Source organism: Hydractinia symbiolongicarpus, chromosome 9 (genome assembly GCF_029227915.1).
Source record: "Hydractinia symbiolongicarpus strain clone_291-10 chromosome 9, HSymV2.1, whole genome shotgun sequence".
In the NCBI taxonomy this organism is placed as follows: domain Eukaryota; kingdom Metazoa; phylum Cnidaria; class Hydrozoa; order Anthoathecata; family Hydractiniidae; genus Hydractinia; species Hydractinia symbiolongicarpus.
The window spans coordinates 14337045-14357936 of record NC_079883.1 but is presented as its reverse complement, the minus strand read 5'-3'; the positions used below and the strand labels follow the sequence as shown (position 1 = coordinate 14357936).

At 33.6% G+C, this 20892-nt stretch overlaps 3 protein-coding genes across 10 annotated transcripts; 2 read left to right on the top strand and 1 right to left on the bottom strand.

The window, feature by feature from the left end:
* Positions 1–342: 342 nt before the first annotated feature.
* Positions 343–5313, top strand: LOC130657322 (uncharacterized). Of its 5 annotated transcripts, none has more exons than XR_008985113.1 (7): positions 343–476; positions 695–819; positions 2657–2763; positions 2993–3283; positions 4475–4532; positions 4875–4957; positions 5198–5313. XR_008985113.1 is itself a non-coding variant. In XM_057460302.1 (5 exons), the coding sequence occupies exons 2-4, from the start codon at positions 702–704 to the stop codon at positions 3275–3277; spliced, it is 510 nt and encodes a 169-aa protein (XP_057316285.1). In that variant the 5' UTR covers positions 343–476; positions 695–701; the 3' UTR covers positions 3278–3283; positions 3709–4210. The 5 variants fall into 5 exon arrangements, 1 of the variants encoding a protein (XP_057316285.1); XR_008985112.1 differs by having other exon boundaries at positions 4620–4957; XR_008985111.1 differs by having other exon boundaries at positions 4475–4792.
* Positions 5314–8019: 2706 nt separating this feature from the next.
* On the bottom strand, positions 8020–12440 carry LOC130657320 (uncharacterized). Of its 4 annotated transcripts, XR_008985108.1 has the most exons (6): positions 12302–12440; positions 11822–11943; positions 11309–11415; positions 10621–11195; positions 8902–8956; positions 8020–8423 (listed from the first exon to the last, which is right to left on the bottom strand). XR_008985108.1 is itself a non-coding variant. In XM_057460299.1 (5 exons), the coding sequence occupies exons 1-4, from the start codon at positions 12379–12381 to the stop codon at positions 10623–10625; spliced, it is 882 nt and encodes a 293-aa protein (XP_057316282.1). In that variant the 5' UTR covers positions 12382–12440; the 3' UTR covers positions 8020–8956; positions 10621–10622. The 4 variants fall into 4 exon arrangements, 3 of the variants coding, with proteins under 3 accessions (XP_057316282.1, XP_057316281.1, XP_057316283.1); XM_057460299.1 differs by having other exon boundaries at positions 8020–8956; XM_057460298.1 differs by lacking the exons at positions 8020–8423; positions 8902–8956 and adding an exon at positions 9843–10068.
* Positions 12441–12542: 102 nt separating this feature from the next.
* On the top strand, positions 12543–20561 carry LOC130657321 (protein FRG1-like). The gene is made up of 4 exons (XM_057460301.1): positions 12543–14253; positions 18017–18370; positions 19326–19545; positions 20044–20561. The coding sequence occupies exons 1-4, from the start codon at positions 14235–14237 to the stop codon at positions 20255–20257; spliced, it is 807 nt and encodes a 268-aa protein (XP_057316284.1). The 5' UTR covers positions 12543–14234; the 3' UTR covers positions 20258–20561.
* The last annotated feature ends 331 nt before the right edge of the window (positions 20562–20892 follow it).

Below are 20892 nucleotides of genomic sequence, written 5' to 3'. Positions count from 1 at the left end.
TTTTTCGCTTTATGACATCCTAGACGACGCCTTCTTGGATATCAAAAAAGCGGAAAATTGCCCTAGGATCGAGGTTGATCAGATTCCAGAATTTACAAATTTCCGATCCTATCTGTTCCATCGAAGTCTTTTTTAGAAAAATAATTTCTATTGACTATGCAATATTTTAATACTTGAGAAATCCAGCTAAGAAAATACAACGCGACTATATTTACACTTCATGAGTACCAATCTTTTTTGTTAGGCAGTCAAGCGGAGGTAGACGAAATTTTCATATCATTGCGGGTGTGCGTTTATTGTTTCAAATGAAAATCTGCGCTCTGGAAAACGAAGGGAGTGTTGGTCCAGAGAATATTAACCATTGTTTTAAACCAATGCATTGTGGGAAGCTCATTCCTTTTCTTCTGTCTTGGCGCTTCTCGCACATTTCTTTCTTTTTTGAAGTTCGTACCGTGTTGACTGTTTGCATATAAAACGTAAGTTTTTGTCAATTTTTTTTCTTGAATTAACTTACCTAAGCTCGTTTTTCTTGCTATTCCGTGCTTCCTCGTAATATGTCTTCATAAAAACTTAGACAATGTCTGTTATGAGCTGACTGCAAGAAAGTAACTCACTGTTTGTGTTATTTCCAAATTTCCCTCAAAAGTGCATGCGCCAAAGCTAGCTTGTAAGCCACACACAACGTTCTTTTTAGTAAAAAGATGGGTGACAGGTTTGATAATAATGATTTGCGGACTGTATTTGTTGGAAAGCTTGACTATGGGGCTGAGGAAGATGACCTTTCTCAAGTATTTGAAAGATATGGTGTTATTGAAAAGAGTAAGTTAAAGTTTTTTTTTTTTTGAATGGGAGAAGGTTATGTCTACTAGCTTTTGCTCTAAATTTTGCAAGTGTTTGTAAGAGGGTGCCAACTCGCTGAAAGCGCTGTATATATGAGGTTTTCGTCTGTAACCGCCTGAAGAAACCTGGGCCCGTTCAAGATGCAACGTGGGTGAGCTCATTGTTCTCATTTAAATTTTGTCGAGAAGAAGGAAGGTGTTATTTTGTTGTTGTAATCTCAGTTTATTATTTCTGGGTTTTTATTACAACTATTTATGGCATAAGCGATATAAAATTTAAGAACTCTGCCACACCACACTCGACATTAAAAGAATAAATTCTACACAGTAATAAATTTGAATGTTTATTTCGGGTTTCTTTCTTTTTTAAAGCTGAAAGTCGTCCGACAGACCTGTGGTTATTATTATTATTAAAAAATATTTACACAGCATAGACATTTCAGTAAAAATATCAACTACTGCTATTAACATGTGTCCTGTTACATAAATACAATTAAAGTAAGTCTAAAAAATACTTATTAAATTATACATATTAAAAACGTAAAAAATTTTTAAAAAGGCACTAGAAAAACTCTGCTCATGAGATAAATGACAAAATGTAAATTGTTAAAAATATTTTCCTAAGGATGACTTCAGTAATTTGCAGCGCTCTTCTCTGGATCGATTTTGTTTCGTCATTTTTACGATTATGAATGAGCTGTACAATATAATAAAAACAATCACCATTTCGTATATTTTGGATGCAGCAGAGTTAAGATATGGTCGCCTTTTGATAGTAATTTTAATCTCCCACTTGCCTATTTATGATTTATCGAAGTTGTTGCTTAGCATTAATATGTATAACGTGTTCCTGAATAGACAGTTGAATGAAACCACTAGTAGTAGAGAAACGTTTGGGTGTACCAGAAGTTTTCCTTTTTTTAGGGTTGAGCACTAGTTCATTCTCGTAGAAATATCAATCTAGCTTTTCAATTTCTTCTCATAACATTTTTTTGATTATTTTTGGGTCAGTTCAACTAAAAGTCATTATTAATTCGAACTTTAACACAAAACCACCTCAATATCATCTGGACTGTGATAACCTTTAGCATAAACAACAGCGTCATCAGCAAATTGAATACATTTCGATTTAGAAGCTGTTCTGGGAAACCGATAAAAATATAAATAAGGCTCCTAAAATGGATCTTTGAGAAACTCTGCTCATAATATTATAGTGAGAAGATAACTGATTACCAGTATGAATGAGTTGACTTCCTTTTAAGAGGTAGTCAGTTAACCAATCCAGTTTTTGCGGCGTTTCCGGCAAGTTAGGATATTCGTGTTTGTGCAGGGCTTCCACTGAGTCAGGTCAAGTCAGAATTTTATCTGGTCAGGAAAAGTCAGGAAGAAAGACACCTTTTGGTGGGAAAGTCAGGGAATATTTTGTTTAAAGTTGACTCAGACTATTAGAACTTTATTTCTATAAATTCAAAAATTGCATGTCTTATTGATGTTATGCCGTGTTTCTGATCTGTAAAAAGCAAACCAAACTTTGGTTTGCCCGACAAATACAGTTTAAACAGTTTTAGTAAATTTGTTTTTCTGTTTGGCTGTAGAATTTTCTGAAAAATCATGGAATTTGATCTCAAAAAGTCAGGAAATTTGATACCACATTTTAGGTGGAAACCCTGTTGTAGCTAACTATTTTTTTCTTTCTGTTGTTATCGCCTATAATACAGCGTGTCAGTCTTTTTTAATCGCATGGGTAACTAGGGACCACCTGGGACTAATTTAGGTAAGTTTCCCAAACCTGAATTTCAATAAACGTGATCTTTTAGTTTCGATTCCTACTGACCGTGAAACTGGAAGAAAACGTGGATTTGCTTTTGTAACCTATCAAAATTCCAATGATGCTCAAGATGCTGTAGATGGCGTTCAAAATGAAGTAAGTATGCCTTTTGAAAATAAAATTAAGAATGATTAGACTTAAAATACATATACATCAAATTCTTTAGTTTTCAGCAACTTGGGGGAAACTGATTGAAAATAGTGACAATCTTGTTATCACTTGTCTTTTTTATTTTTTTTTCAATACCCTTTTAAATGCCCTTTTATATTCACAAAAAAACTCTGAAAATTTACTTACAATGATTTCATTTTTCTATTAATTTTAGCAAATTAACGGACGTGAAATAACAGTGCAAATATCGAAACCAAGACAGGGAGGTGGTGGCAGACCTCGAGGAGGTGGTGGTTACGGAGGGGGCGGTTATGGTGGTGGCCGAGGACGTGGTGGTGGTTATGGTGACCGACGTGGTGGTGGTGGTGGATATGGCGGTGGCCGTTCATATGGAGGAGGTGGTGACAGCTATGGAAGCCGTTCATATGGTAGTGGTGGTGGTAGTGGCGGAGGAAGGTCATATGGTGGTGGCAGCAGCTACAACAACAGTGGTTATTAAAATCAAGTGAGTAAACTGTTTCTAGTTCAGTGCAATCTAATTTGTTACCACAATAATTTGCAATAGTGAGTACATGTTATTATAATCATGGTGTCCTAATTTATCTTGTCCAGTGGAACATTACTCTAAAAACAAAGGAGTATATCGTTAATTATATTATCACTATCTGTCATAAATTTTGAATAGAAGGAAAGTTATGTTGCACTGTTATAAGTGAAAAGCAGGAACTTGTCCAATAGAAAATAGAAGCATGAATTTACTAAGAAATTTTAGTGAAACCTGAGAATTACGGTAAGGCATGTACGGAGCAGGACACCATGTGATAACCAGAACTGCTGTATGCATTTTATTTAATATTGAAAGAATATGCCTAATGACAATTTAATTCAAATGCAAAAAAATTCAATTGTGATAATGCTTTTCTTTGTCAGAATCCTCATCAAACTTATCAATAACACGAAAACAATGCACATATTCTTCGATCAGCAAAGTACAACATAAAACCGTTATGTCCGAACAGTACTCTTGAAATGATGCATTAACCTGGCTATGAATGGATTCAAGACATTTTAACTATTTTTTATGTTAATAATGACACCTCTTTTGCAGATAAAAAGTTTTTCAAATTTTTTTCTTTGAATTATTGATTTTGGGGTTATGGCAGTTAAATAACAGCAAATATTATTGTCTTTTTACTAATAATTAGACTTTTCCTGCAATGTGAAGTTTTTTAAACTCTGTTAATAATTACTGAAATCCACTTCAATGTCCAGAGTAATTGAGTATTGTACATAATTTATAACATCTTCCAAATTTCCGCATCTTTGTTCCATCAGGGGACTGTTTAATATTTGGCAGTAATATTGAGGGAAGAGCTTTACGAACCTGTCGAATATGATTTTGTATTTTATTTTAAAAAAGATTGTTACCAAATGTGATATTTTTTTTCTGCGGCAAAATGCGTAGCAGGTAAAAGTATTTAGAAATCTACAAAAGAAAATAATGAAATATGACGTGAGGAGAAAGTTGTTGCAATGTTTTACAAGACCACATCAAGTAATGTAATAATTTTGTGATATTGTGTACACTACCAGAAATGATCAAAAATGTTTTACAGCTTAATCATCGTAGGAAAGTTACTGCCTCTTATAGATTTTTTTTTTAAGTAAATACCTCTTACACTCTGTTTTTATTTAGTTTACAGACCAACTCAAGTTTAAAAGAAGATTGGTTTTCAAATAAAAGCACTATTCAGGTAAGCTTGTTCAGCGTAGTTTTTTTGGCCTACCACCTGTAAATTTACTTAGCAGTCCTTTCGTCAATGCATCATGCTTAAATCTAGAGTCCGGTCATGCTTCATGTTGAGTTAACTCATCATTTGCATGGCTGTGATGTAGTAATGAAAGTATTGATAGACAGAAAGGAATAATAACATTGCAATAAATGCCAGCTGTTTGACAACCTCTTTTTAATGTTGCATGACGACCAGTTGTTCATGGCTTTAGCAACACTTATGTAAGTTACTGTAAAATTTTTAGTCTACACTTCTGTTTCTCATTTTGCAATACATGTATTTTTAATGGCTTGGTTTTTCTAGGTCAGCCGATCCAGAGGTATTTCAATCTAGAGGTGACGACCTGTGTGTGTTAAATAGGCTTTCTTCTTGCAGACACTCTCCATGTGAGTTGAGTGCACTTTTTCTATATAAAATTTATTAAGCCGTAGTCCAGAAATATACTGTTTTTGTAAAAAGAAACCCTGCTAAAACCGAAAATCTTTTTTCCAAGAGAAATTTAATGGCAAAGTGAAATCAGTAAACGATTTTGTTTTGGTTTTACCCTGGGTGTTTCAGATTCATTAAATCTTTATATTTTGCGAGTTATCAATTCGTATAGTATAGGTTTTTCATTAATATTTTAGAATTGTTGCTGAAGCTGCGACGAAAAAAATCAGTGGCGAAGTTTTTCCCTATGACTCTCAGTCGTGAATGGACGTGTACGCTGTACTATTATATTCAAAATACATAACACGTTATATTTGTGTCGTTGCTCAATATAACTGAAATACAACGTGAATATAGACTCAAATGGGTCGAATAACAAATCAGGATTATTACGTTCGCGTAATTAAAAACGGTATACTCACTAAAGCTTGTTTTCCAATAGCCTAATGCAACTTCAAATCTTTTTTGTCCATTTGACAGCGTTTTCAGCAAAGGTCTTAAAGAATTACAATTTTGGATAACTATTTAATAATAGTTAAAATAGCAAATCCAACTAAGCCTTTAGCGTTTTAAGCCTTGGTGGTACACAGGTTTTTTTAAGAAACTTTAGCTAAAGTACAGTATATGATTAGTTATCAAAGTACAACACAGCTTTCCGATTCTTGTCGGATATAAACAAAAATTCTTAAAATATGTCGGTAAATTTTCGCTGAAGCTGTATATAAACCAAACGTTTTCCATCATTTCTTGTGTGTTGATTAGTTTTCAAAATCTCTTATTTTATCTCAACAAATAATTATTTTTTGGAATTAAACCTTACCGTCGCAAAACAAATATGAATTGACAACATAAAAAACACGAGTTCACCCTAAAAGCAACTGGCATTTTCATTGACAACATAATATATTGATGAAAAGATCTTATGTATGTTCTTTGCGTGCAAGGTTTTTAGCCATATTTTTTACAAGCGACGAAACACACGAACGAAAAAACATCCAATCTAGTTGAACAACGTTAAAAAACAAGATTAAAAAGTTCATTCTGTGTAATTGTTTACTTAACAAATGATTTATTTTGTGTCGAATCGTTTGTTGTATTATGACAAGTCAAAAAAAGTTATTTTACATGACTTTTGCAAATGATAACAATAATCCACGAAATAAGTAAATGGTGTATATAATGTATATTACAGACAACTTCCTAAAGGCCGTTTCACTTTGCAGCAAAATTATGATGAAATAATATGACGCAACATTTTTAAATCAAACCGTGTTTAAATTAAATGAAAAGCCGATTCCGGCTAACTTGTTCTCTGTAATTTTACCATTCGAGTTAGTCAGTAGCTTGTTTTGTACAGAACTACAATATTGTTCCGTCATTGTAAACAAATAGGCATTACCTTGCAACTTGCAAAATGGTTCATGTAGCGCGTGAGATGCAGGCTTAAACAAACCAACTTACTGTGATAGCGGGCGAGGCGTGGGTCATAAGTTTAAATAGCCCTAAGCAGTAAAAAAACGCAGGCGATCAGACTTTAAAATTAGATGTTTGTGGAAACAATTCGTCTAGTGGAATATCGACTTTAAAGATAAGGGGCGTAATCGTGAAATACGGTGACTGAAAAAAAACCCAAATCAAGCGCCCAGACATAAGAGAAAGACCAAATCCTATTCGCATGTCGTTCGCCAGGCGTTAACCAAACAAATTGCTAAACTTTTTTAAAGGTTTTAACTATTGCTTTAAATGTTTTTATACCTGCGACATTGGGTCAGGATTTATACATACTAAAAACGTTATAAGACTTATGCTGACGAAACTTGCTGAAATAACTATTGTAAACAATGTAAACTAGTTATAGCTAGCTGGCTAAATAGCTTTTCAAAAAATCTTTCCTTATCAAGTTTGTCAGTTGTTGGGGGAAAACTGACAGGAAGGAAAAGACCTTGTGCCCCACCTTAGACACGACGAACTTCAGAAGACGATTATAATAAGAAGGGGTTATAATAAGAAAGCCGATAAGTAAAACTAGGCATAACGAAAAGAGTATCTTGAACGTTGATAGAACGGAAATTTAAGCATTAAGTAATTATACTAACCCAACCAAATATATTTTATCGCTTTAAAAAATTCGTAGTGTATATTCGTACGCACTTTTGCGCATGTATATGTTCATCCGCTATTCGTACGTAGTGCTTTAGGGTTAGGATTCTTTTTTCCCGCGTAAATGTCATATATTACGTATGAATAGCGCTACGCACTATTAATACGCACTTACGTACGAATAGCGGTTGAACATATACGTACGCACCATATCAAAGTCCGTACGAACATACAGTTCCTAAAAAATTAGAGTGTAATCAATATAGCGCGCTTAAACTGTCTTTCGAAAGTAATAAATAATTAAAAAAAGTTATAACATTGTGATCAAATTCGTAACGTAATTTGCTTCACTCTTTCCAAATTTTAAGAATACTAAGAAGCCGGCGTAGGGCTAGGTCGGACTAAAAGTCTTGACGTTACGTTATCACTTCAAATTTCGGTGAAAGAGGAAGACTGTTAAAACAAAATCCCGAATGTAATGCAGAAAAACTTCACCCTTCAAATCACATTTTTAACAATAAATTGCTGTAAAGTGAAACAGCTATAACTGCACAGCTTTTAAACAAACATCGCAAAAAAGTTAAAAGCGTTAACTTCTTGTGACTTTTAAGCACGTTCTTAAATACCAAACGTGTTTAAACTTTCTATCGTTTGTATTTTGACTTGTACTTTTACCCCACGCACAAGAAGAACTCGAAATTCCCGCGGGGATTTTTTATACGATTGTATTTTTAATATATGTTAAAGATTTTGCCTTGGTTGGCGGTATCTTATTTGCTGCAAGAACAGGTTTAGAGAAGAAAACCATCAATGTACACTGTTTCTTATACAGAATATCAAATTCAAAACTTTAAACTTCTCGGGGTTTTCTTTTTTCTCGTACATAAACAATGTTTGGTGCGAAATCAAAAAAGACGCATTATTTCCATTAATGTTGTTTTCTCATTAACACATCGATCAGTATAAGTACATCTCAACTCACACGGATATCGACCCCGGAATTGAGCTCCAGCTTTGTCCTCACGTGAACGTGCAGATTCTATCGCATCTAACAATGCCAAGCCTTACTTTATATATGGCCACCCTTTAAATTTTACATTTCCTCATGATGGTGCCACAATCAATATCACAAGCAGCCTAGACCCGGTCTTCTATTTACTGCTTTTCAACAAACCACCAAATGTTCTAAAAATAAAGCAAAAACAACACAAAACGCAGATTTTGCCTAATTTGAGTTGCCAAGAATAAAAAATATACTACTTTTTTGCTGGGTGTGGTAAACCTGACCATAATTCGTGTTGTTGAGAAATACTCTTTGTATAACTAAATCGAAAATTGAAATAGAATTCAACACTCAACACGTATTTAAAAAGATTAAACAGCACTAAGGACAGCTGGGAGCTATTACATCGAGAAAATTCAGTCTGCCTTGCTAGGATCTTGGTGGAAAAAAGCAAGATACTAGTTAACGGGTTGACTTTCCATATTACAGGTTGTTGATTTTTATAAGCATTAGTGAGGAAACCGAGATTACCAGATGGCTGATTTTAGCTTGGAAAACAGAACCAGCCCCCATACTGTATCCATACAAGCATGTGGAAATTTTTTTTGCAGTTTCTAAAATTAAATTCACGCAAAACGCAACAAGCCATAAAACCATCCAGTCATAAATTAACAGGGCAAGAGTGAAATAGCAATGCCACCAAAAAAATTATAAGGCAAGCTCTCAACGTAACAAAAATTGGGTGTTTGCTCCCATCACCGAGCCAACACAGGATATAATGTAAGTTATAATTCATACCATCCTTATTTTAAATGATGCAGAGCATTGTCTTCGTTAACACTTGCAGTTTTCCCTAAAAAAAAAGAAGTAGAAAGTAGAATCAAAGTAACCGTTGAAAAATCTAAAGAATTGTTACACCAACTGATACAGATCTCATGAACAATTCTCTGTTTCAAACAAAATACATATTACTCATTTTGGGCCGTTGAAATGCAGAATTGATAATTTGGAAAACATTGTTGACATAGTAAAGATTGATGACTAACTTGAAATATATATATTAATTTGTGTGTTGATAATATACTGAATAGTGTATTTTTGCAAAAATCAATAATAGAATGAACACAAAAAAGTTGGTGTAAGTTGACATTTGTTTTGTGGTTAAATCCAATTTTTTGTTGGTTGTTTTTTAACTTGTTACATCATTGATACATCAGAGCAGTTCAATTTATAATGAACTGGATGCACAAAAAGGTAAAAATTTGAAAAATAACACCACTTTTAGTTTTTCAAATCATGTTGACTTTCTACAAATGCATGCAATCTGTGTCAATATAAATGAGGACTGTGTAAAAAGGAACAATACCGTGTGATGTGCGTTTGCTACATAACCTTGAACTTTTGAAATTGATCCTAATGCTGATTTGCGTCAATGTGAGATTGCTTCGGTGTGTCAATATAGTTAGTTTTCTTGGCGTACATCCACTTTGATTGACAACTGGTGTTATTATTGTAGTAAAGTGAAAGAGATTGGCATGTATGTAACTGATTTAATTATTAGCTCAATAAAAACATGCAACACACTATCAAACTTACATGATTGTAATATACTTTGCGATTGCAATATATAGCACTCTGACATTGGTAACATTACGTCTGGGTTTGCAAGTTGTATTAAATCATTCATCACAGAATTTTCAGTAAATTGCAGTGCAATGGAATGGTAGGATAACAATAACTTTTAAGAATATTTACATGTATTATATAAAACTGACTTGAGCCCACTCATACAATTTAATCAAGAGCATAACATGATAAAAGAGAGTCCGTATTGTTTATTCCGTTTTCCATTAACTGATTGACATGTCATCTGCATTTTGCGTGATACGTTTTGATCTGTTGTATTGCTGAATGCATATTATTTACACAATCTTTTATCACTGGCAGCTGTTAACAGGTTGTATCCTTCGATAATAAAGAAAGTTAGGTTACTGCATATTGTTGTTAGTGCATTTCCATTGTATATACTGAGGATTGTAAATATGGCATTTACACGATGTTGAGACATAACATTGATTATTGAAGCTAGTTAACTAAAAATTAACCCTTTCATTACTGAGCCTTTGACACTAATTTACTAAATTTTTTTTACTGTTTCCCCAGAAAAAGCTACAAAAGTGTATGTTGGTTTCAATCTCTAGATCCGTTTTTCGTTTCTTGAAAGGTTAAGTGACATTCGAGGGTGTTCATAATTGTAACAAGTCAGTTTCCAGCCAATTTTACCGTGTCAATATCATTGCTGTTTTTAAGGAGTCAATAACAAAAACTTGTCTATGTTTACTTAAATTTTGTTAAACCTGAATGCCATTTTCAACCAGACTAATTTTGTGTAGATATTACCATTTTCCTTTGAAACAGAAAAAGAAACATTAAAAAATTGGTAATTCCCATAACCTGCTGTGTGTGAAACACGTAATGAAAGGGTTAAATGTTAAAAAATAAAAACAAATGAAGTACCTTTAATATCTGCTTCCAAAGTTTCCACGTCCACCTCGTGAACCTCCTCTGCCACCATAACCTCTACCTCTTCCACCTCCAAAACGATCACTGCCTCCACCATACCGATCACCTCCCCCGCCACTATACCGTTCACCTTCACCACCATATCTGTCCCCACCACCATATCTGTCACTGCCTTCATTGTATCTATCCCTACCACCACCACCACCATGCCTGTCACTACTACTACCATAACGATCACCTCTGCTGCTATACCTATCACCACCACCACCATAACGATCACCACCACTATAGCGATCACTTCCACCACCATAACGATCTCCTCCTCCACCATAACGATCTCCCCCTCCACCATAACGATCGCCTCTGCCACCACCACCATAACGATCACCACCATCATTATTATACCTTTCTCTACCACCACCATATCTGTCACCACCACCACCATAACGATCTCCACCACCACCTCGATAGCCACGACTTCCTCTAAATCCACGGTCACCACCACCTCCTCTGGAGCTAAATCGTTTTGGTTTAGAAATCTCCACAGTTATTTGATTTCCTCTGATTTCCTAAATACAAAGTATCTAATATTGCATATTGTTGTTTGCTTTGATACTGGGACAAATACAAGAAATAACGTTTCAGGCATATTTATGTAAATAATAATTTTGCCACAACTTACCTCACCATTGGCACCAGCCACAGCATCTTGTGCATCTTGTTCATTTTCAAAGTTTACAAAAGCAAATCCTTTAGGTTCACCAGTTTCCCTGTCAGTTATAACAGCAACTACAAAAAACCATATATTGTAATAAAATACCAGTAATCTAAAACACAAAATGCATGATATGTTCTTGTTAATAGTTTGTTTTTCCTTTGATGACTTGTACATCAATTAGAAAATTTAACAGATTGCATAGTTAGAAAAATAGGACAGGGTTTCCAGTAAAAAAGGACGGTTAAAAACTAGCGGGTTGGTAGGGTTGCTCTATATTTAAGAGTAAATTATTAGTTCTAAAATCCCCTACTTCAATGAATACAGATCATTTAATTTAGCCTTCTAACTTCTCATTTTTTGTATTCTTTTAGTTTGCAGCCAGTATTTATTTCTTTTTTAAAAAAGCAACTAAGTTTAAATAGGGTTAACCAACTACATTCTCAGATAAAACAGTAGGTTGGCTACATTGGTACTTACCGTTACTAATGTTGCCAAATGGTTTAAACAAATTGTATAAGTCATCTTCATTTGTATAAGGACTTAATGCTCCAACATACACACTGGTTCCTGTGTATCTGTCACCCATTTTAATGACTGTCCTTAAAGCACAATAAGACAATAAAGATAAAGGTAAGTTAAAATATGACGTGAAACAGAAGTAAAATTTGACAATTATTATAGAGATATGCACTATCAGAGCCAAAAAAAAAAGGTTTTAGAGAAGGGTAAAGATTTTGAATCCACAAAAATCTACTTCTACCAAGACTGGTTTACTTTTACAAAACCCTAGAAAACGGGCAATATATACTAAATAACAACAGAGCCTGTACCTGTATCTATAGCTGGCTACATATATCGTTTTTTAACTTTTTGGATGTTAAAAATAGTTAAAAAATTAAAATTAGGATTATAAACTTTATTCTTGTTCTAGTTCGCAACAACATCAGCAGTACCTACCTCGCTAGACTTGAACTTTTGTATTCAAAAAGAAAGACAACGGCACGGGACGACTGAGAGAACAGAAGACACAAGACCATGTGAGCGCCCGCATACACCACCCATAATGCTCTCTATATCTCTCCATCATTGTGCTTCAGCTTATAAGCATAATGGCGCCTGAGATGTGATGAGAGTTTTTTTTGCCAATTTTGAAATATGCCAAACCTATTTTACTGTAACTAGCTTTCTTAGCAATTTGCTGATAATATCTATAAAATAGTGTTTCATTGAAGTGAAACTATGAGTTGCACTGAATTTTATAGTATATACGTTATTAATGATAATTTACCAAATGTTTAAAGTTAGCTACTAGCTAAACAGTTTGCAGTTTTGCAAGCATTTCTGTAGGTAGAAGATATAAACAATAGACAGCAGTATTCCAAGAAAGAAAATATTTGCTTGAAATTAGTAATTTTTTAAAGAAGAATTAGAAAAGAATATAGTTAGTTAAAATTTAATTCCAGTTCCTCTTATATCTTACACACGTTACACCCAAAATCTCTTTAATTTTTATTAACAGCCATTTTACCCGTTGTTAGTCCTGCTTTTTTTACTTTCACAAAAGTGTACACATACTCATTGTTCTCAACATGAAATCGAACCAACTACCTCATACACAAAAAATGGTCTATATTTAGAATTCGGCGATTCAGCTTTGTTGCCGTAGTGATGATTGACATTTGGCTTAATTGACGAGTCGCATTTGTGCTACATCCACTATTTTTAAATTTTCGCTGGGTGAAAACAAACCTAGTTCGTAGGGAGAAGAATGGTAAAAAATGTGAAAGTGGAAGAATAATTAGCTAACGAAAGATAATCACAATAAAAATCTGTCTGGAAATGATACTTAGCTATCTGGATTTTGCTCCAAAAAATTATCTTAGCTCAAACTTTCTAACATTGTTCTTAAAACTCCAAAATCTGCCTAGCTCTGCACTCTCTTTACCTAAAATACGGAAACTTTTTACCTCCAAAGAAATTGTTATGACGTAAAACCGAATCACCGAATAGGACTGCTAAGTATTTTTAGCTAATAGCAAAAAATCGAAAAAAAATGTTTATTACACTATCTTGAAAAGGAAAGCTATTGAAAGAGTGCTCAATACGAAAACTGTAAAGCTAATAATCATTCTTTTATTTATAAAATAAAACTTAAAATATGTACATAAGTCTCATGAGTACATGAGTTTCACGCTAAGCGATCATCATCATATCACATTACTAAAGAACATCCTGAGCTTTCTAATGATATAAAATCTGTAAAATTCTTACCCCAATTAGGAAAAATATTTTCTCCCAACAAACTCACTAACTAGCTTTTATGTGAGCGACTGTGAAATCAGCATAAAATTTTTTTGGAAAAAAAAATTGAAGTAGTTTTAAGCATCTCCAATCAGGCAACAGCTAGCTTAGCTTATCAATAGTCAACCTAAATTAGTGTGCTAAGAAAATTTGACAATAAACCCCACCCATTCGTAATATTGAATTGCAAAATATGCGTTTTGTGGTGAGTGACTTTTGGGGTATCAATTAAATAAATCTAGAATTGATTTATACTTAAAGGGAACCCAAGTTTGATGTTATACTATTATAGAGATTAAAAAGTTGGTTAACCAGTCTTTTTTATTTTTTAAAAAGCTCTTTTCCTTCCCAAGATTTCACATTAAAAGAATTTCTTATATAGAATCTGTTATAAAAGCCATACTCTAAGACATAGTATCCTTAATAAGTACTAGAAAGCTAGTAATCATAAATATATAAATCAATGGCCTGACTATTTATTTATGATTAGGTTTCTGATAAATTTCCTTGATATATATTATTTATAGTGGCTACTCAGCACCTTAATTGCTATGGTTCTGAAGCAACAACACAGAAGCAAACAACAACAATGACAGATATTATTAAAAGTATATTTCTCTTGTTTCGTGTTATAACTACACTTGAGTTTGGGGAAAGGGGGAAGGGTGGCCACTACTCCTGGAAACTCCTGGAATTAAATTTACTCCTGGAAGATGACTTCTGGAGAACAGGAAAATAGAAAATCTCCTGGAACACTACTGAAATTTATTTCATCATTTTTTACTACTACTTTCCTTCATGCAGATTTAATTACTCAAATGATATAGCCAGTTATATAAACTGCACATAATTCATGTGTCAATTCATTTTTATAATTTCCTTTTTCATAAATTTGGTTATTTAAGTATGTGTTGATATCATAGATATTTTTTAGTATGATAACAAGTTTATATTATTTATTATATAATAGTAAAAATTATGTCTAAAAAGAAAGATAAGTGTGTAATTAACAAAAGTTGGCTTGCAGATGAGAGGTTTTCAGGATGGTTAAAGAAGGCTAACAGATGGAGAGCATATTGCAGTTACTGTTCGAAAGATTTTGATATTTCAAATATGGGAGTTTTGGCATTAGTCAGTCATGCAGGAGGTAAAAAGCACTTCCAACAGCCACAAAATCTTTGCTGAAAACAAAAACCATCTCAATCGACAAAAACAGATCCTTTATGAAAGACTTTGTTGAAAAAGTTGCAGGAAAGATGCACGCTCAACTATTTAATTTGTCGTAAGGCTTCATCCATTGTACCCTACCACATGGTTACCAACAAAAAGAGATGCATTACTTTGTTTGGACACCTAGCTGACAATTTGAAAGTAAGTGGCTGTCATCCGAAAAGTCCGAATTGACAAAAAAGGAGTATGATACTTTAATTCAGTCAGCAAACCAGGAGTAAAAGGATAAGTTCTTAGCATTTAAATCAGAAAGAAAGATCGACAGCTTTTTTGGAGAATTGATGCATGGAGTTCCAACAAAGTTTTCAAGCTTATCTTTGTTTTGTCCCATGGACAAGCATCTTTTGAGCAAGGTTTTTCTTTAAACAACGAGCTGCTGACAGAAATCCTTGAAGAAGTCCCTCTCATTTCTCAAAGAGTTGTATATGATCATATCAACAACAGTGGAATACCAATCACAAAAATGCCATTACCAAACAAGTTGTTGAAAAGCTACAAGCTCGCCCATAGTAGATATACTTCTGCTTTAGAGATCCAGACGAAGAAAGTAAATAACGATGAAAAGGAAAGAAAGAGGAAGTTGAAAATGGAGGAGATTGCAGATGTGAAGGAAAATAAGCAGGCTGTGGAGTCTTGCATCAAAAGTCTAGAAACAGACATTGAAACATACAGCTTAGCTGCTGAGAAAGATAATGACATGACTAAAAGATAATAAGACTCCCCTAGCAAAGGCTGAATCGTTCCAGGTATCAGTTCGGACAAAAAAAGAAACACTATCTCCATTATAAAACGGGTTATGAAATCTTGAAAAGGAATTATAAAGAACTATGATTATCTTGTTGTTTGGATTGTTTTTAAATCCCCCCCCCTCAGGGGGTGTCAGGTTTGGTATCAGGGGGGCCCAAACCAGATGCATGTGTTTCCATCCTTACCCTTAGTAAGTCGAATCTCGTGGAAACGTCTGCGTATCTAGTGGAAACACTAACTCACCTGGGGTGTATCTCGTGGAAACACCTGCGTATCTCATGGAAATGCCTACATCTCAGTAAATCTTGTGGAAATTGCCTCAGCGAATCTCGTGGAAATTGCCTACATCTCTGCAAATCTCGTGGAAATACCTACTACCTGCTATGGCATATCTCGTGGAAACGCAACTCATTTGTTAAGGAAACAAATGATCTTCATCCTATTTGGATGACGAGGGAAGCCCGACATCCCCAATTTACCCCAAACTTGATTTTTGAAAGGAGACAATTTTCATAGCTATTAACCCACATATTGTGATAATGCACAACAACAAATAGTAACTATTCAGCCAACTTATAAAACATCAATAAAATGGATTCACTATTTAGAACTAATAAGCACTTATTGAATGTTTCTTGCAGGCATCGGTAAAACAAGGCCTTGCGTTTTTGAGATTTGTTTTGTTGATATGTACAAAACAATGTGCTGGGATGGGAGGATCATGTCATTACATGTTATAACACCACTGTGTTAGCAGTCTATCTGAAACAATATTTCTCCAGTACAATTGCTAGTCCTCTTTACTTATTGTTAATAATGGTGAAATCTAAAATTCCTCAAAACACTGAGAGTGATGTGTATTAATTTCGAGACCACTTTTGATCCTTATTTTGCAAATTTCTAGAATAATTTTTCTAATTACCTTTGTAGAGAACAAAGAAAGGGCTAAAGTAACTGTCTCAGTATGCAAGGTGTTGTGAGAATGCATTAATAGCTTTGAGATGCTACTGAAATTCTTATTTGTTTCTCCAATAACCTATCCAAGCCTGATTTCTAATTTCACTTTCTTATAACTATGTGACTGGACACTGTGAATGTGTAAATTATCAATGCTCATTCACCCAACTAACAGTTGATCTTCACAGTGTGACATCTGTGCACAAAAAGTTCAATAATTTTCTCATTAACCTGATTGAAGACAAAATATATAGCCATTTAAAAAAGTAAGTTCGAAAGAGAACTTAAAACTAGCCTTATTTTTCTAATTACCTTTGTAGAGAACAAAAAAAGGGCTAAAGTAACTGTCTCAGTATACAAGGTGTTGTGAGAATGCATTAATAGTTTAGCCTTATTCTTTGGGTTGTTGATAACTGAAAGAAGAGTAAACCACACGGCTAATCCTACCAAATACAGAGACGGATTGCAAAATCTATTGTTTTGTAATTTTTTATTTCATAAGAAACCTGGCAGTTCTAAAAGTTTCTTATTTGTAGGCTGAATTCCATGTTTTTAGTTCCAAACGTTTCTTATTTAATTTCCTAATTTCAATTTTTTTGTGATAGAATGTGCGCTCTTTTAAAGTTAACTTATCTGCAGTAAAAATGCAATGACCTTGTAAATTGAGCACTTGTTTTATTGATGGTTGGATGGTGTGTATTATTCCCATTGGAAACTTAGGTACAGTAACCTGATAAAACTACTTACTCCCTAGTGATGATTGTAACATCTTCAATTGATTGTAAGAATTAATTAGAAACAGCTTCTTATTTTAGAAATAGACATATAGAATGTATAGTAATAAAAGTTTCCTGATTTTTGGTTTCTACATGTAGGTTTCTTATAAACGTGTTTCTTGTAAATAAAACAATGTGTATAGGGATTCAAATTTTGTGCAATTAAACGATATCAAATAATTATAAACATGAGTTTGGCATTTGCCAAAAATATCATTTCATCTGTTGTCACATGACTAATTATCAGTCCTTACATAAAATTGTTTATAAATTTGACTTCTGTCTATGTATTCCTTGTACTTATAAATACTACAAGCTTTATGTAAAATATTTAGGCTGAAGATGACAGAGTATAGGTGTATAAAATTTGAGATTTTATTAAATTTGTAGTTATTATTCTTATAATGCAATTAACGTTATAAGCCTAGCACAAGAATGACAGAGCAATGTAAACAAAACTACATATTGAAGTGCAATTTTTTGTACGCACAGCATATTGCCTGCTCTGTCAGATGTCTTCACACGTCTTTCTTATTTCTTATTATGAATAAAATGAGAATGTTGATAAACCTAAATTTCTTTATTGATATTTTCGTGTTCATTTAATGCAGAAAGTGTTTTTTTTAAAAGTGTTATTATTTTTATCTGTGTTCTGTATTAGCCATGTCAGAATACAAGCAAGTCAAAATTGGTAAGTTGAAGTTAAAAGGAAGCACTGTGTCAAAACCGAAAAAAAATAAAAAGAAGCGAAAAAATGAAGAACCTGTGTCAGACATCCCTGCTGATGACGATGCTAAAGATCATGGTGGATGGTGGTCAATCCAAACATTTGAACATATAACAGGCTGCACCGTGGCTTTACAAATGTACAATAGTGCGTATATATTTGCAGTTGATAATGGTACGTTGCAACTCGGTGTAAAACATGGTGATACTGATAACGGGCCGGAGCAAGAAGAAATGTTTTCCATGATACGCATAACTGATAATAAAATAGCATTGAAATCAGGCTATGGTATGATGTTTATTTGTCTTCGGTTTGACCGCTATTATTGTTATTGTGTTATTGTATGACCCCTAATTCACTATTAATTGCTAGTTGTTTAAAACTGGAAAAGAATCCACTTTAAAAAAACATTTGTGCTTCTTTTTAAAAAACGGTTTGCTCATAAGTTCATTAAAAAGCCTGCAAACAAAATGTTTTAAACAAAGTGGACAATAACCAATTGCCATAACACAAGTTTATAACATAGGCAATTACATTTCCTGTGGTTCTAAAATCCATCACAATAAATTTAAATTGACATACAATAAAATTCCCAGTGAATCAAGTTTCCTTATCCAATGGTTTGCTCTAGCCAATTGAAAGTGTAAACAAAAAATTTGTAAAATATACAGAGTATAGTAGATGTTTTATACTGTAGCACATAATTTGGATTTTTTTGATTTTTACAAAAATATTCACCCCAAAATTTTTAAGAAGTTATTGTGAAATAACATTTATGAAATAAGTTGAAGCAAAATATTTCCGATTTGTTTACATCCTACCCTGATGGCAAGAAGAAAAAACTGTCAAAGAGATTCCCAAAACCTCAAGTATCCGTGAAAATTAGAAAAAATTTTATCCGAAAAATTATATTCTTTCAAAAATTAATAATGAATTCTATTTTCACAAACGTTCCTAGCAAAGCAAATTCTTACCTTTTATTTTGTCTTTTTCAGTAGTTTTTCTGCATCCATGTCGGATTCATATGCAGTATTAAGCACAAGGTAAAGTGAATATTAAGGACGGTGCACATAATGTAGTCTATAACAGAGTGGAAACCCTGATTATGCAGAGGTATATGGCTATGCATACAAGGTCTTTAAGCTGTTCGTTTGCCCCAACCCTGAGTGGCCAATTGGCAAATAAGATTGCTACTTTTATCATGCTAATATTTGTAAGAATTTTAAAGTGCTTTGTTCCTTAGGTAAATACGTATCAGTGAATGCACGTGGGGAGATACTGGCACGTTCTGAAGCTGTTGGTCCGCAAGAACAGTTGGAAGTGGTGATCCAAGACAAGAAAGTAGCTCTGCAAGGACACAATGGATATTTTGTCACAGTTACTGATGATAACGAATTGAAATCGATCTGTCGGACAGCAAAAGAACGCGAAATCATATGTTTGCGAACTAATATGTCCAGAAGGTGAGGAATAGAAATTTGCTTAGATAAAGATGGTTATATGACATTTATTTTTCGAATTCTGATATTTTTGCTGGTTTTTTTCCCAGCTGTTAGGCGAAAGAAGTAAAAACAAATACATCATAACGAGAGAAATACGTGTATTGCACGAGACTTCAGTGCGATAACTTTTTTCATCATTAATGTGAAAAATCTCTAAAACATGATTTTAAAAAGAAACGAAATAAGAAATAAATTGTAAAATTCAAGTTTTCTCAAAAAGTTTGTTGTAAACTTCAATCAAAAGCGGGAATAATTTGCAAAGAATAAAATTTGATTTACCGCGACTGTTACACTATAAATTTAGTTCGTGTGTTAATTTCGGAATTAAGATTTATAAAATTCAGAATATTTTCACACAGAACCGTAGCAAATTGTTGACAATAAAAACCGCTAAAAATAATCTTGTTCGTATACTTGGACTTGATATAATTTATGAAAAAATAATCATTTTCTATCTAGTAAAAAGAAGAAGGCAAGCGATGAAGAAGAAGTCGGAGATGTGAGGCAGTTTGAAATCAATTATGTCAAGCAATTTCAAAGCTTTGGTGACCATAGATTGAAGCTGCATGACGGCCCAACTTCAAATTTAGAGAAAGCAAAAAGCGCGGGTAAATTACATGAAGCCATGCTGGATAGACGAGAAAAAATGAAAGCAGATAGATACTGTAAATAGCGCTTGGTGATGTTTCACAAGAAATTATCAAATTCAGCATGGAATCCCTTTTATTGGAATCAGCTTCGCCGAGAAGTGATTTCATGTGGTGGCGTTGAGAAAAATTACCGTCGTCATATTAGGGCTTTTTTTGAGCAGGAAAAGGAAATCATTCCCGAGGGTTCAGCTCAACAGAGCGACCCTTTATACGAAGAGTCTGTACAGCCGTCGTAGAGACAATTATTTCTTTTATACAGTGTGAAACGTAAAATTATGTTCAACTGAAAAATCATTAAATTTTGGAAAAATTATCACTTTCCTGCAAGTCTTTTATATTTTATGATCCTAAAAAAATATTTCGCTTAATTTAAGGATCTAGAATCTTTGGCGAAAAGGTTGATCGCAGCATAAATGCAGAGGACTAAAAAAATATTAAAAAGTTTAGGCGGTGCCCATGGTTAGCCTTAACAGTGGAAGCTCAAAACGAAAATTGTTTCCACAAACTCATTAATGGCGGCTTTAGCACAAATAGCGCGGAAAACCTTAAAATGGCAAATTCGGCAATGTTTAAGAAAGCGCAAACATGTTTTTGCACTTCTCTTTTTTACTGTCTAAGGTTGCATTTTGTGTAAATGAAACAAGCACGATCATATTTT

Coding starts and splice junctions, on each gene's coding strand:
- LOC130657320 (XM_057460299.1), bottom strand. CDS start 12,381: ATGGTCTTGTGTCTTCTGTTCTCTCAGTCGTCCCGTGCCGTTGTCTTT. Junction 11,944..12,301: donor AAAAGTTCAAGTCTAGCGAG/GTAGGTACTGCT, acceptor TTGTGCTTTAAG/GACAGTCATTAAAATGGGTG. Junction 11,196..11,308: donor TGGCTGGTGCCAATGGTGAG/GTAAGTTGTGGC, acceptor CTTTGTATTTAG/GAAATCAGAGGAAATCAAAT.
- LOC130657322 (XM_057460302.1), top strand. CDS start 702: ATGGGTGACAGGTTTGATAATAATGATTTGCGGACTGTATTTGTTGGA. Junction 820..2,656: donor ATATGGTGTTATTGAAAAGA/GTAAGTTAAAGT, acceptor GTGATCTTTTAG/TTTCGATTCCTACTGACCGT. Junction 2,764..2,992: donor TAGATGGCGTTCAAAATGAA/GTAAGTATGCCT, acceptor TATTAATTTTAG/CAAATTAACGGACGTGAAAT.
- LOC130657321 (XM_057460301.1), top strand. Junction 18,371..19,325: donor AGCATTGAAATCAGGCTATG/GTATGATGTTTA, acceptor TTTGTTCCTTAG/GTAAATACGTATCAGTGAAT. Junction 19,546..20,043: donor CGAACTAATATGTCCAGAAG/GTGAGGAATAGA, acceptor TTTTCTATCTAG/TAAAAAGAAGAAGGCAAGCG.